Genomic DNA, 15,073 nt, shown 5'->3' with positions numbered 1-15,073 from the left:
TTCCATTAAGTCCAGGATCGGACTGGGCCAGACTCGATCCTTGACGGCTCTCCCCCAGGCCGCAGATCTCCCTCCCCTGACACGATGATGGCACTTTTAATTTATGCCCGTTTAGGGGAGGGGGTAGGGTGGGTGGAGGTTGCCCTATAGCAGAGTGCAGGCTGTGCAGTGGAGGCCCCATTGGGGGTGCAGGGACCCTTGGGATGGCAGCCCTGGTGGGCCCTGCACCCACCAGTCTGACCCTACTTAAGTCTACTAGAAAATTACGTAAACATTAAATAAACCCAATAGGCTGATTTTGCTTCCAAAAAGGATTAATTATATCTTAGTTTGGATCAAGTACAAGGTATTTTATTATTACAGAGTAAAAGGAAATTGGGATTATTTAGATCTACGGGAGATGGCCTGGAGCTTAATTGATTTCCGAATAATGTATCCCATATTTAGAAATTTCTTTAATAACCTAAACATGGTTTTCAAGTCATGTGATTGCCCAGACTAAATTCAGAAATATTAGTTAGTTGTGTTAAGCCCAAGAACACTGGCAAATATGGTATTGGTCAATGCACATTCCTGGCACTATGCTTTACCATATCCTCTGCAATTACATACATTTCAAAAACATGTCAAGGCTGTACTATATCCAGCACAATAGCACTGCCATTTAAAGCCAAATACTGTATATCCTTGTAGTAGGCTCACAGCCCCTCTATTTGGGTGTTTTAGCAGTAGAAGTCACATTGTTCTGCAGGGAGGCAGGCCAAATGTCTATAGATTTGTAAAACACTTTGCAGAGAAAAAAACTCATTAGTGGTATAACAGGGCCATGGTATGTGAATTGATCAATGCAATCCTGTTTTTTTGTGTGTTTGCAGAAATGTTGACCAGATCAATAGCAATTCCTTTATATTTAAATATTATTCCAAATGTTCCCACAACCTCCTTATTTAAGGATCACTGGAATAGTTTGGATAAAGTGATATAAAAATAGCATTACTAAATTACCATTGTCTCAGTATTATGCCTTTGTTCATTACAAACCGATGCTTTCAGTAACTCAGCAGTGCCTTAACCTTTTTCTTTGGAAGGTGGGGTTATTGGGACTGAAATAGCGTGTAAGATAACAATTACTCTTCTTTTACCGTAAGATAACAATTACTCTTGTTTTACCATGGGCTGTTTTTTTTGCTAGTTATATATAGGCCACGGGGGTACCAAACACAATATTTCTTTGACAAAGAACCTCAAGGTCTTGCTTGAGGATATCACTGCTTAGTTATTGTATAAGATTTCAAATTGGCTGCTCTAAAAATCATTGAACATTATAAATAATGTAATAGCACGTTGTGTCCTTGGCCTTATACACAGCCTCACAGGTATTTAGCTTGGACATAGTGGTTTTAAATTGTCCTTATCAACAAAAATTCTGTAAATTATCCAGAAAGCTTTAAATTACAGAATGGTCATCTCCCGTAGACTCCATTTTATCCAAACAATCCACATTTTTTAAATGATTTCCTTTTTCTCTGGAATAATAAAACAGTACCTTGTATTGATCCAAATTAACATATAATTAATTCTTATTGGAGGCAAAACCAGCCTATTGGGTTTATTTAATGTTTACATAATTTTCTAGTAGACTTAAGGTATGAAGATCCAAATTATGGAAAGATCTGTCATCTGGAAAACCCCAGGTCCCGAGCATTCTGGATAACAGGTCCTATACCTGTATATCATTTCAAGAGAGGTTGCTTAAGAGTCAGCATAACTACATGGAAAACCAGTAGTGATGGGTGAATCTGACCCGTGCGAAAACATTTTTCACCCATTGGTGTCTATGGACTTCTTTTTTGTGGTGAAAGCTGGCGAAAAATTTAGTTCATCAATGAAAAAAAAGTCTTTTGTACACAGTACTGTGAATGGTTTTATAATTCAGTATAGTTTGCTTCAGGTGGATCTCATGTGAAGAGTTACCAGAGCCTTTGGTATGAATAATACAGCAGCTAGTATGGCTCACTGGGTAAAGCAGTTATAGCTAGTATTGAGGTTCTTATTAATACAGCTAAAACCCCAAATTATGTTGGGGAACCAGTCATGTGACCCAAAGAACCTGTTTGCACTTCAATTCTAATTATCATTTATTTTCAGTAAAAAAGAAGATATAACAAAACTACCAAACCCAATGTTAGCCTATGGGGAAGGTCCCCATAGGCTTGGCTATGTTTTTTTGGTCGAAGGATAATCCTTCGATCGTTGGATTGAAATCCTTCGATCGTTCGATGGCAGTATTTGCGCAAAATCCTTCAACTTCGATATTCGAAGTCAAAGGATTTTCATTCCCAGTCGAATATCGAGGGTTAATTAACCCTCGATATTCGACCCTTGATGAATTTGCCCCTTGGTGTTTCTTTCCTATTTGTGTGGAACAAAAACTTTTGTCCCAACTGATAAAGACAACTGTGTATTTATCACTGTAAATCCTTGCCCTGTTCCCTATGTATTCGAGCCATGTCATATACTGTATATTACCCCTGACCCTACAGAAAACATCTAAATGCTTTAAATGGTAATTTGTACCAGTGTATACTATTGCATCTTGGCCCTGTAAATAACAGGCATGTTGTGCCAAATGCTACTTTTAATGAGTTTATTCCGGCATTCCTAGATACAAGAGATGAGAGCCTTGTTGTTTTAAACACTCATGGGTACTAATGACGCTATACATACCAGCTGGGTCATTGTGAATGCTGGCACAAACCAATCTATGGCAGTGCCCCTGACCCCATAGATACCAGCCAATGTTCAGCAGACAGGATATTTTCCACACTTTACATTTCAACAAGCTCTTTAAAAAGAGAACTCTGCCAAGTGCTTTTTTTTATCATTGTGTTTTGTTCGTTTCATTTTTTTTTTTTACACTAATGCATGCAAAAACAAAATACAATTTCTGCTTCCTCTCTTGAAAATCATTGGAAAAAAATATTGTGTACAGGTCCCATAAACGTTACCAGTCTCTCCCATCCCACCCTTACCACCCACAATAGGAGAAAACAAAACAAGAACTAGGAAACAGACCTTGTCTCCGAAAATCATAGCGTAAAAGAAAAAGTATCTTTGTAGCTTTCATAAACTAATTAAAAACTGAAATTGCTGTTAGTTACAGGGCTGTCTTTAGTGGTGGTGGGGTCCTAATATTTCTATAAAACATGACTACCCTACAGATCAACCTCCTGCCAGTAGGTGTACCTGCCAGAGAAACAGAGGGTGCAACTACAAGGTGGAGCCTTCAGGAAGACCTGCATTGTTGCAGTCAGAATCCATTGGAACCTGGCAGTACTTTGGGGTCCATGGCTCAGCTAATGGCCTAGGGGATAAGAGGTTGGCGCCTGCCTTCTGCCCTGCCTTCTACTGTTGTTTAACTAAGGTCTTTGGCTGATGTTAGATGCTGGGAGTTGATGGTCAAAAATAGATTGTAACTGCACATTGGTTATACTTAATACTAGTTGTTACTGCCACTATGCTGCAGTTACAACCGACTCCCCCAATACCATCCAATATAGACACTCGGATAATGGCATCCCATTTCCCTTGCCTCACTATTCACACTATTCACACTATTCCATACCTGCAGCTCCTTCTCCAAAAATCCTCTTGACTTACTCAGGTAACGCCCCTTCAAACATTATACTTGGGCCTCCTTTCTTTTCTGTTCTGGATCCCAAAAAAATTGGTCATGGGCCATTGCCTTATCTCAAAACCCTTAAAGACAGCTCTGATTTGTTAACCTCTACAACGTCCCTTTAGCTATATAGATTATTAATCAACAGACAATTCAGAGGTTGAAGTATTATACCCATGCACATAAATTTTATAGAGGATACACATCGCAAGCTGACTTCACACAGAGTCCTACAGTTTAGAAGTCTTTGTAGAGGACTGTGGGATAATAAAAAATGTTCTGAGTATTTTGACACTAAATATGCCTGCTGGTATCCAGGAGGCAGTCAACCTCTCAAGGTGCTTACTCTTTGCTAACTTGTACATGTCCCCTTACCAGGAGCATGGGGAGGGAAGCAATGTTAAGAGACCGACTTCTAAACATTAAATAAGAAAGGGATTTTGTTGTTAGGCAATAAGGCACAGATGAGATTGTGTTGTATTTATTCTATAATGGTTTGAAATATACGTTACAATATTAGTGTTGGTTGGTTTGGAAGATAAGCATTGATGCAACAGGATCATATTGGCAAACTCTAGAGTTTTAGAGGAAAAAAGGCCACACCGTAAATCTTAGAGACAGTTCTGAACTTCCTTCATTGCTGTATATTAATCACTATTTAACGTGGAACTGTTCAAAGGTTCAATTTCGAGTAACCCATGCCAACCAGGAAAAAGCATTTGCTACTCTGATTGCTATAGGTTGCTAGAAATGGAGAAACGTCTGCACATTATATGATTCTACTGCCAAGTAACTGACTGCAAACTCTTAAAAAACTAGAGGGTCCCTCGGCACAGTATCCCTACACTGAGAGCAATATGATGTTTAAGGTTACAAAGCAAAGAGTTAATACACTGTGAAGAACAGCATAATGTATTTTCTGTCCTTGTTCCATATTGGGAAGTTACACAAAAGCGATTGTCAATCTGTGGCTAAAAACACCCAAAATCCCAACAGCTACAGTTGAAAATCACTGTTGTGCAGTCCAGTACCATGGACAAGAGCAGATGGGTATAAAATGACTGCCCCCTCCCTTAATGCAATTAACACAATGTGGTGAGGATCTGGGCACATAAAGGCCCCTACTTGGCAGCAGCAGTGACATAAAGAACAGAAAGATGCATCTCTCCCAGTACCAAACTGGCAGAGCTCAAGCATTGTACTATAATTGTTCCTATCCCCCTGTGATTATTGTCGAAAGCACAGACAGCATATGAAGAATGTCAGATTCACTCTTTAGTTAGCTGGGAATACCTACAGATGTTGTCCGTGTGATAAATTGCTGGATCAGCTCTCTTTCCAAGCAGGCACAGAGAAGAGGCACGAGTTGCCATTTAAGGTAAAAGCCACATAATTGTATGTATAAAATGAAATTCAGAGGTTGCACTGTATCCTTTCTTGCCTCTGGCTCTTGTTTCTTTTTAGCTCATTTTTTTCCTTTTCTTTACCTTTTTCTGTTAGGTTTGGGAACAGAGCCACATCTGAGGTGGATCACAAGTTAATTCCCCTGCGGCAGCAGGATTTATAGTGAGTTCTTACAGGTAAAGTAAACTAACCTCTGCTTTAATGTGCAGCTCAGGCTACGGCTTTACTAACTATGGTGTTTCAGCTGTACATGCTGTTCGGCAAAATAAATATATATACCTTCAGCAGACGTGCACAAATTTAAAGGGCCATTACGCCTTCTTGGTTTATTGTCTTTGTGCCTTTGTCTAATGGAATATTTAGAGCTAAAAGCATATTTCCTTTCCTTTAGCTTTATATCCCCAATAGCTTCCTAAAAGGTGTTGCTGGCTCAGCTTTCAGTTTATTGCTGGTATGCTGTAAGCAAGCTCTGTATCACTTTGATTAGGCCTTGTATTTTTTAATCCCATTACAAGAAGCTAGAATAGGGAAGAGTTCTAGCAGTCCAGGCATATGGAAAGAGCCAATGACGCAGCCAGGGCTGTAGAGCAACTCCCTATGTATTTTTATAGGTAACACTGAGAGACAGCAGAAATCAACGGCAAAATAAGTATCCCCTTGTAGTAAGTATAATTCTGCAGGAGGATTTGAGGGTATACATTATTTAAAACAGGAATTATTACTGGAGCATGTTCAAGCTGCCTTAGCCCTTTCTCCAAATTATAAAGGGACTCTAAATGTACTGGCACCAATGATGCTCTTACTGTATGTAGTCACACATACATAAAGTCATCCCATAAAGAGCTGCAATAAAATTGATGTCTACTAACAGGGAATGTATAGTATGCTTTCATCCACTGTAAATGTGCAAAGGCTGGATTGGAAGTGTTTTTGAAAGATATTGGTAAACTAAACAGCCACAATTCATCCAAAAATAGTGACATTATTGGTCTCATATACTAACACTGGGCCAATTTGCACCAGCGCAGTTAACCCCTTGCAGCCAGTCAGCAGTCGGCTTCGTCATCTACAGTGGGTAAAATAAGAAAATCTGTGATTGGTAAAGGTTGCCTCACCTAATGAAAATGTCCTAGTGCAAATAACGTCCATTCATTAAAACTACAGCTTTTCTTTGATAAATGTATAAAATATAAAATCTCCCTAAACAAGGCTAGAGATAAACTTTTTATAGGGGTGAATTGGCTAATACCTATTACATTAGTGTTACAATTAATATTTATTCTCTGTATGTTTCACTTTTAATAAAAAATATACTGCAGATACTGTTGATTTACAGTAAGTGCTAAATTAATGGTAATCTCATACTCTAATTCAGGGGTCATAACAACTATGCTATACTTATGCCCTTAAAGAACTAGCGTTTATTACTTTATAAGGATTATTTATTTTAGCCTCTTTAAATGTAAGAAGGGCAGATGGATTTACAGAATTTCATAAATCCAAGTTCCACGACTCTCCTCTGTGTAGAAAAATCCCTGAATACAAGATTACCTGCTGTCTCTCTTTTTTGATTTTTTATTTGGAAGGTATCCCTATACATTTGCACCATTTGAACTGAACATCATCATGCTTTTCAAAATAATTACCCAAAATGGGTTTTTAAAGATATTTACAACCCTGAAGTGCCTTATTGCTGTGTGAATTCAGCTTACGACAGGTAAAAAATAAGAAGCATGGGGGCAAAAAGTATATAAATTAAATAGATTAATGGAGAGAAAGCCACTAGTACAGTGTGTGGAATAGAGGGGGTGGTGTTTTAAAGGGGGGAGAACTGTGCCTGAAAATGTCCTGTCCACAACCCGCAAGTCCATCTTTCTCCTCCCCACCTTTATGAGGTACAACCCCCCACCTCCAATGTAAACTTTAATTGCAAACTGTGGTACATCAGCACCACCATTCTCAACAAAAAATCTTTCAACATCCCTGACATCCTTTTGTACCTTTTACACTCTTTTAGGTGCTAGTCACAGTTTTTGTTGTGCGGATACCCCTTTCCAGTAATCCAAAATATCATGCAAGTCCTCCCCTTTAGCAAATTGGACTTTTTTGCGCAGAGCATGTCCAGCTGCTATATAGACCTCTTCCCGGGTGTGTTTTTTGTAAGGGCGGAAGCGCTCCCAGATCTTGTGGGTATTTTCAGTGGAGTACTCTGGGCTTGAGGAGTATCCAGAGAAATGGTGTCTAGGGGACAGTTGCGAGTAGCTGGAGTCTCTTTTAGAGCGGGAAAGAGGTTTTAAGAAGCTGACCCTCTGGCTTAGTGTATCAGCACTTTCCTCATAATAGAGGGCTGGGAAGGAATGGCGGTGCTCGTTGCAGTGATAGGAAGGTTTGACGTCGAGGTGTTGTACTCCAGAAGAAGACACTAGAGGAAGGCGATCCAGAGGGCTGTTAAGGGGACTGCTCTTTTCAATGTATTTGGAGTCACATTTTAAAGATTGGTCAGGAACATCCAGGCTGAAAACTCGGGCACTTTTGATGGAGCCACTAGATGAAATGCTGCAGCGTTTCTTGGTCACTGTGGCAGCATCTGCACTGAGTTGGCGCTGAAGAGGGTACACGCCCTCCTTGTATGCAGGAGAGAGGAAGCTCAGCCTCTCCAAGTGGCCTGATGAGATGGCTGGTACAGAGTGGCAGTCATAGCCTAGCTCCGGGTCCCCCCCTCCTAAAAAAGAGGAGGTGTCCAGCTTGAGGGCATCAATGCAGTTGTTAATGATCTGGTTCACTTTGTCTACCTCCTTGGCAATTGTGGATATTTCAGAAGCTGATCCCTCACCATTGTCCAGTTCACGAAAGTCATCTTCATCCTCTTCTTCTCCTGACATCCTCCTTTGACCTCTGTCTAACCCGTCACCACTCCGAACCTCCATGTAGTTTGTGCCTTTTGGTGTCCCCATTTGAGAGTTTATTGGTTTGGAGGATATTCCTTTCTCTCCTATACTCCCAAGCCCAGATACAGATGTAGGGAGTGAAGATATGCAAGAAATAGGAATGGGGTGCTCTGATAACTTCTGTGAAGAATGAGGCCCTAAGCAGGGATCAACATCTGAACCATATCTCATTTCTAGAATGGTTTTCTTAACATTCAGAGATTTCTTCTTTTCTTCCTGCATCCTCTTCTTCCTTAAACAGTAGTATACTACTCCCAGGATGATGACCATGCCAAAAAGACAACCCAATATTGTCATAATATAGTGAGTTGTAGTAGAAGTACTGGGAGCAAAGTCTTTCTCATCTCTGAAACGAGTGGCGAGGAATAGACATGTGTGGTTGTAGCGTTTTGAAAAGCGTATGGAAGTTACACAAAAGGTGTAGTTCACATGAGGTTTCAGTTTATCCAGAGTAATAAACTCCTTCTTGTGCTTCAGAGTTGTTACATCATATACAAAGCTGTTATTGTATTGCACTAGAACATAGAGTTTTTGATAGGGATAAGGAATCGTTACAATCAGAGTGGCTGAGTTTCCTGTTATGTGGTGAATGTCAATTGTGGGGTTACCTGTAGAGTCAGTGGTAGGAGTAGGTGTAGCCGTTTCTGCTGAAATATCCACACCAGTGAAGCCAGAGCCTTCATCTTTATCACTAATGGAGTCTGAATTTAGTGGTGTGGGACGCTCCCTTGGTAGAGACAGGTAACCTCCATTCCTACAGTGAGCTTGAAGAACAGTTATAGCATTTCTGCTGTGATGTGGTCTTGGGCTTAGCAGTGGATAACCATTAAATTCACGTGGGGTTTCACATTGTAGCCGATCAAAGTTGCGCGTGACGTTATTAAACATGAGCAACCATTCAAGAAAGCCATAGAGCTCACATCCACAATGGAAAGGGTTCCCAGCCAATTCACATACCATAAGACCCTGAAGACCAGCAAATGTGGAGCTATCTAGATGTTTTATTTTGTTTGAGGACAAATCAATACTGATAAGGCTCAAGCACTCAGAAAAGGCATTAGGTGTTACCACCTCTATCAGGTTATGCTGCACAAATAGAAACTGCAGCCTTGGCATTCCCCTTAACATCCCCTCTGACAGATTCGTTAGTTTATTATAGCCCAGATATAGGATCTGTAGGTTAGATTGCCCCATGAAGGAACCATCTTCTATATAGTAGATTTCGTTCTTGGTCAGGTTCAGATCTGTCAGGTTTCCAAAGCGGGATAGTGAGGAATAACCAATTATCTTTAGCTTGTTTTCATTGAGCCGAAGGTCATGAACTGTGCTATTGATGTGCTGAGGTATGGTCTCATAGGGGGGCTGGTTCTGGCTGCAGATTGCTAGCCAGACATATCCTTTTTCACCCTCAATCAGCCAGCAATCAGATCGTGTACCTGTTGGCAAGTGGCAAAAGAAAAAGATGGTTGTCAGCCAGAGCCACCAGCATGACATTGTGGTGATAAAATAATTATTTAGCTGGAGAAAATGAAGCGTAAGTTGGGGGAAAACTCAGTGCCGGAACTTAGCGAAGTCTGTGTATTACATTCCTGAACAAAATTTTGCACATTATCTTCTGAGAGGAGGATGCTCGTACAAACACTGTACACAGGTTATATAGCCACTTGGCCTGCACTTTGTTTGTAGTCAACAATAGTTTAATTGTGTACTCAGTTCTTCCTCTATAAAATCAAGGAAACTGAGCGTAGATGGAATTAATGAAGGGAGACAGAGGATAGAAAGTACATGTGTCTGTGCCAGCCGACTCTGTATCCCGTGGGTGGGAGTTTCAAGAGATGAATCCGTCTCTGTGTCTGTCCGTCTCCAGCTGCCACCAGCATCTGAACAAGAAAAGAGATGAGAATACGTCAGCATAGGAAGGGGGATGGGTTCATTATAGCAAATAGAGAGAGAGAGTGTGGAGGGTAAAAACAGAGGTAGCTAAGTAAATGAGACTCAGAAGAGAGTGTGAGAGTCATGGAAGAGAAGATAAAGGAGTCTGTAAATCTATTAGTTCATCAGTGTGTGGTTCTTTTTTGGCAGTCAGATGTGCTCCTGCTCCAGAATACGCTGGTTGTTTATAAATGTTTTTTTATTATGGAATACTATTGACCTTATATTTGCTGACATACTGTATATGCTGACATAATTGCATTGTATCTCTTTCTAGAGAGTCTATCAAAATGTAGTGGGTAGTCCCTGATGCAAAGAATGATACGTCCAGCCCTGTTTGGCTTCCCATGTCTTCTGTTCTACCAAACCATGCTCCTGGGTTACTAGACCATGCCCACCTGTGGCTTCTTCTGATGAGATTATCACACAATGCAAATGAAAAAAATAAGCCACACTCAAATGTAACAAATGTAAAAACTGTTGGAGAGCCACACAAGCAAGAAAAATTTTCAGGGATGTCAAACAAGGGCTGTGGTACGCTAAGAATCGTATCAAACTGGAATATATATATTTAAGTGAATATTGCCTTTATACATCTTTTCCCTTGAGCCACCATTCTAGGATATTCTCTGTGCTGTCTGAGAGCTGACCAGAAATACTGCAGCTCTAACTGTAACAGGAAGAAGTGTGGAAGCAAAATACAGAACTTTGTCCTAACATGTATGGTTTGTTTGTGTGCACTGTGAATCGTATGGTCCCTTCATACTTAAAGGGCTTTACTTTCTTTAATGAAAAAGAAACCTATCTCCAATAAACTTTAATAAAAAAATTTGTACTGTTTTTATAAGAAACCTGACTGTATGCAGTGAAATTCTCCCTTCATTTACTGCTGTGGATAGGAATTGTCAGACGGTCCCTAACTGCTGAGCAGGGAAACAATCATACTTATGAACAGCAGGGGCAGCCCCCGCCTTACATCCCAGCCGTGCAGAACTCAAGCAGCTTTGTTTATGACGATCCCTAAGCAGCCCAGACCACACTGAGCATGTGCACAGTCTTAGTCTTGCAAAGATGTTTAACAAAGTTACAAGATGGTGACCCCCTGTAGCCAACTTTGAAAGCATAAATTATTTGTTTGATTAGGCTTGTGGTGCAGTAAGTTCATGTTTATATTTAGTATACAAAATACTGCATTTCTAGCCTTATTCTTTTTTAGACTTTACATGCCCTTTAAAATGCCAATTTTCTATTTATGATTACCCAAATAATTACCGTTTATGAAAATGGTTTATTTACATGAAGCAGGGTTTTACTTGATGAAGATGAGCTGTTTTATACAATATATGTTTGTAGAAACCTACATTGTTCTGGAATTTCGGGAATTTCAAAGTGGGCACTTGCTGTGAGGCCACAGTGAGCAACCTCAATGGGAGTGGAGAGCAACATGTTGCTCATGGTCACTGGTTGGGGATCACTGTACTAGCGAGATTAATTGCTAAAGCCTCATACATGGGCCAACCACATATCTTCTCCATTAAATAAGCTTTAGGGCCAATAGGACAGAGAGCAGATGAGATGTCACATTTGTCCATTAAAGGAACAGTTCAGTGTGAAACTAAAAACTGTGTAAATAGATAGGCTGTGCAAAATAAAAAATGTTTCTAATATAGTTAGTTAGCCAAAAATGTAATGTATAAAGGCTGGAGTGAACAGATGTCTAATAAAACAGCCAGAATCCAACTTCCTGCTTTTCAGCTCTCTAACTCTGAGTTAGTCAGCGACTTGAAGGGGGGCCACATGGTACATTTCTGTTCAGTGAGTTTGTAATTGACCCTCAGCATTCAGCTCAGATTCAAAAGCAACAGATATGACCCAGGTGGGCCCCCCTCAAGTCTCTGTTTGGTTACTGTCTGGTAACCAGGGTAACCAGTCAGCGTAAGCCAAGAGAGCTGAAAAGCAGGAAGTAGTTTCTGACTGACATGTTATACATCAAATCATTCCAGCCTTTATACATCACATTTTTGGCTAACTAACTATATTAGAAACATTTTTTTATTTTGCACAGCCTATCTATTTACCCAGTTTTTATTTTTACACTGAACAATTCCTTTAATGATTGGAACAGAGAGAAGCAAAGAGGAACTCTGGTTTCTCTTAACTTTGTCATCTGCTGAAGTATAATGAACATCCCTGATTCAAAATCATACAAATGATATTATTGGTACAATTTAGGCTAGCTTTAGGCAAGGCTAAAACTGAGCCAAAACAATGTCAAAGAAAAACAAAACTATATTCAGTTCATAATAAAGGGCATAGCATTGGAGTCCAGATCATCACTGTTCTGACGTGAGACATGGGTCTCACCAATTATTCTCCAAACCATCCATTTTTGTCATCTCTTGAGATCTGTACCATTAGTATTCTCCACTCCTTGCTCCTCGCAGCGCATCTTGCCATTCTCTCAATAATCAAAACTGAAATAAGGATGGAAAGCAAACGGCAGCGGCGTGAGGTCCCAGCTGAGAAGCAGCAGACCATGATATTACTGATTTAAATGGCCTCCACTTGGAATGATATGTCTTAACCCCCTCTGTCCTGCGAGGCATGCTTCCACATGAAATACAGATGATAACAAGTATTTTAATGCTCAGCATAACTATTATGGATATTGTTATTTTATCCAGTGCCGTCTGCAGCTAATAAACCATATTGCATTCGCTATGACTCATTACTAATAGCTCCTCCCCAGTCTGCAATAACCTGACGCCAATTAATTGTTTCGTAGCTGCTCCCTATAATTCGTCCACTACATGTTACTGCATCATCCTTAAATTATTGCTAAATGCTACAACTGCTCATTTGAATTTCTTCCTAACTCCCTCTAGGATGCAGCTCTATAATCTCCGTTAACTGTTTCTATAACAAACCTCAATGTTTATCCTTCAGTTGCTCCTGTAAGTACTCTTTATAACAATGCCTTAAGTGCTCCCCTAATCACTCAAGATGGTTTATCCCTTAACTACACTTATAACATCTTGCTCCTAATATAGCCGCTCACACACTCATCTAAAACTACAGGAATGCAACCGTCAAGCATCTTTTTGCTCAAGTGTTTAACACAGACTCGGTGTGAGATAAGGGAAAAATAGTAATTTAGAAGGAAATAATGCTATCTCCACAGGGTTTGTGTTGGGGGAGAGATGCAGGAGGCAAGAAAGTACAAGTCAGCCCTAAAATAAAATATAGCAATTAAGTAACTAGTGATTTTTTTAAAACTATTTAAAAGTATATTGTTATTTTTTTGTATTTTTTTAATTCAGCTTTTTTTTTGATAATCAGAAATTGTGTTGCAAGTAAAGGTATCTATGAATCCTATGGATGCATAAGTGGACTATAGTTGGGTCGTAATTTTGGATGAAGTTGGAATTTTGGTACAATTTCACAATTTGTGATATATGACTTGGAATGGCTGACCTATTGGTTTTTAAGGGAATTGTCCTGCAACATAGGCAATTTGCTGTGGGGATGTTTGGTCTTAATTTGAAGGGTGATTTTTTTTATAGTGTATAAAACGTTATGTTTTAAATTACATCAATGCACTTATGATTAAATGGAGGCCCCAATACATGAGTTTGCCCACTATATGTGGTAGGGCAGTCTAATGTGGTTTGTGTTTAAGGTCATTGTCCTACAACATGGCAATTAGCTGTGGTGACGTTTGGTTTCAATTTGATGGATAGTTTTTAATAGTGTGAATAAAAGTTTTAAATGCCAGCAACACACTTTTGTTTATATGGAGGCACCAATACCTGAACTGGATCACTCAAGTTGGTAAGGCAGTCTAATGATGCTTGTTCTCATCAACATGTTATCTCCTCTAAGTTTGGAGCTAGAGAGCACAGAGGTTAATTCATAGACAATGCTCCCCCTTCATACCACACCTACAGTGCTCCCACTTTATACTGCCCTCTGTTTTCTGCCAGGTAAATTGGCAATAAATGCTATCAGTTAAATATCACCCCTCTTTATAAAGCCAGGTTTGACCTGTAGGGTTGCCTGTGGTCAGTAAAAATGATACTTGATGCCAATGTTATTAATAGGAAAGAATGATGAAAAAATATATAGGAGAGACTGTATCTTTTTACATAAAAAAGGCAACTCTACCTGGCAGGTTGTTCCACAAAACTATAAGCATATCATTATTACTTTAACCAAATTGTCCCCTTGATGATCTTTTTTAAACTAAAATGAGCATAAATATAAATATATCAAAGTGATAAGAATAATTCCATGGGTTTATACAAAGGGTAATTTTGGACTAGCACTCTACTAGGCTCAGAGAAGGGCCTTACCCTAGACCCTATGCAAGAAATGGGGCCCCTTGAGAGATTTTTATTGAAAGTGCAAAGGGCATATTGTATTCTGTAACAGCAGTTCCAGTGAAGCCAAAGTTGCAGCTCTCTAGCTTTTGTTGCTCTCCTTAGAAACATCAGATCACTCTTCTCTGCTAATATCTTGTTAGCTAGAAAACGTGTTTTTACACATTATGCATTAAACATTATACATTAAATTATTTTTGAGGGTTTAGATTGCTTTTAAAATGAAAAGTCTGGGAGTTAAACTGGAGAACTGCAAGTAGAATATCCTTATCCAAGATGGGGTTTCCACCTACCTGCATTGCCAAGGGCCACCTCTTCTATACAGTTAGCACTGATCCCCTTGTAACAAATGGATGGTTCCCAAAAGACAGGAACATGAGTAGAATTGCTGGGGATTAAGAAATAGAAGCAGAAGCCAGGCAGGAGCCGTCACTTGAAAGACCATGTCATCATGCCTGTTTTAATTTGATTCTGTTCCATATCTCTCTATAATATTCCTGATGCCTTTGTGCCAATTAATACATTGCAATCTCTTCACAATAGAGTACAACAGTTGCTTAATCCACGTTTTTATCCCGTATGAGGACAGATATCGATATTAAGGGATAAGAAGGAGTTAGGAGCTACTTGCATTGTGAAGCTGGCACCAAGTGGGTCCTGTGTGCTTTGCCACTGACGTGGCCCTGAATGACATGCCTTACTTTTCCCTTCTTTCCCCTCCAGTTTGCTCA

The 15,073-nt window shown here is 39.7% G+C and overlaps 1 protein-coding gene across 1 annotated transcript in view; it reads right to left on the bottom strand.

The window, feature by feature from the left end:
• Window positions 1–2,513: 2,513 nt before the first annotated feature.
• elfn2.S (extracellular leucine-rich repeat and fibronectin type III domain containing 2 S homeolog) overlaps window positions 2,514–15,073 on the bottom strand; it is a 46,917-nt gene continuing 34,357 nt past the window's right edge. Inside the window, exon 2 of the mRNA XM_018261265.2 lies at window positions 2,514–9,911. Coding sequence (XP_018116754.1) covers window positions 7,108–9,525 — 2,418 coding nt within the window. The 5' untranslated portion in view covers window positions 9,526–9,911 and the 3' untranslated portion in view covers window positions 2,514–7,107. The remainder of the gene's footprint in view (window positions 9,912–15,073) is intronic.

Source organism: Xenopus laevis, chromosome 4S (assembly GCF_017654675.1).
Source record: "Xenopus laevis strain J_2021 chromosome 4S, Xenopus_laevis_v10.1, whole genome shotgun sequence".
In the NCBI taxonomy this organism is placed as follows: domain Eukaryota; kingdom Metazoa; phylum Chordata; class Amphibia; order Anura; family Pipidae; genus Xenopus; species Xenopus laevis.
The sequence above is the reverse complement of the archived record's forward strand: the minus strand, read 5'-3'. Positions and strand labels throughout refer to the sequence as shown.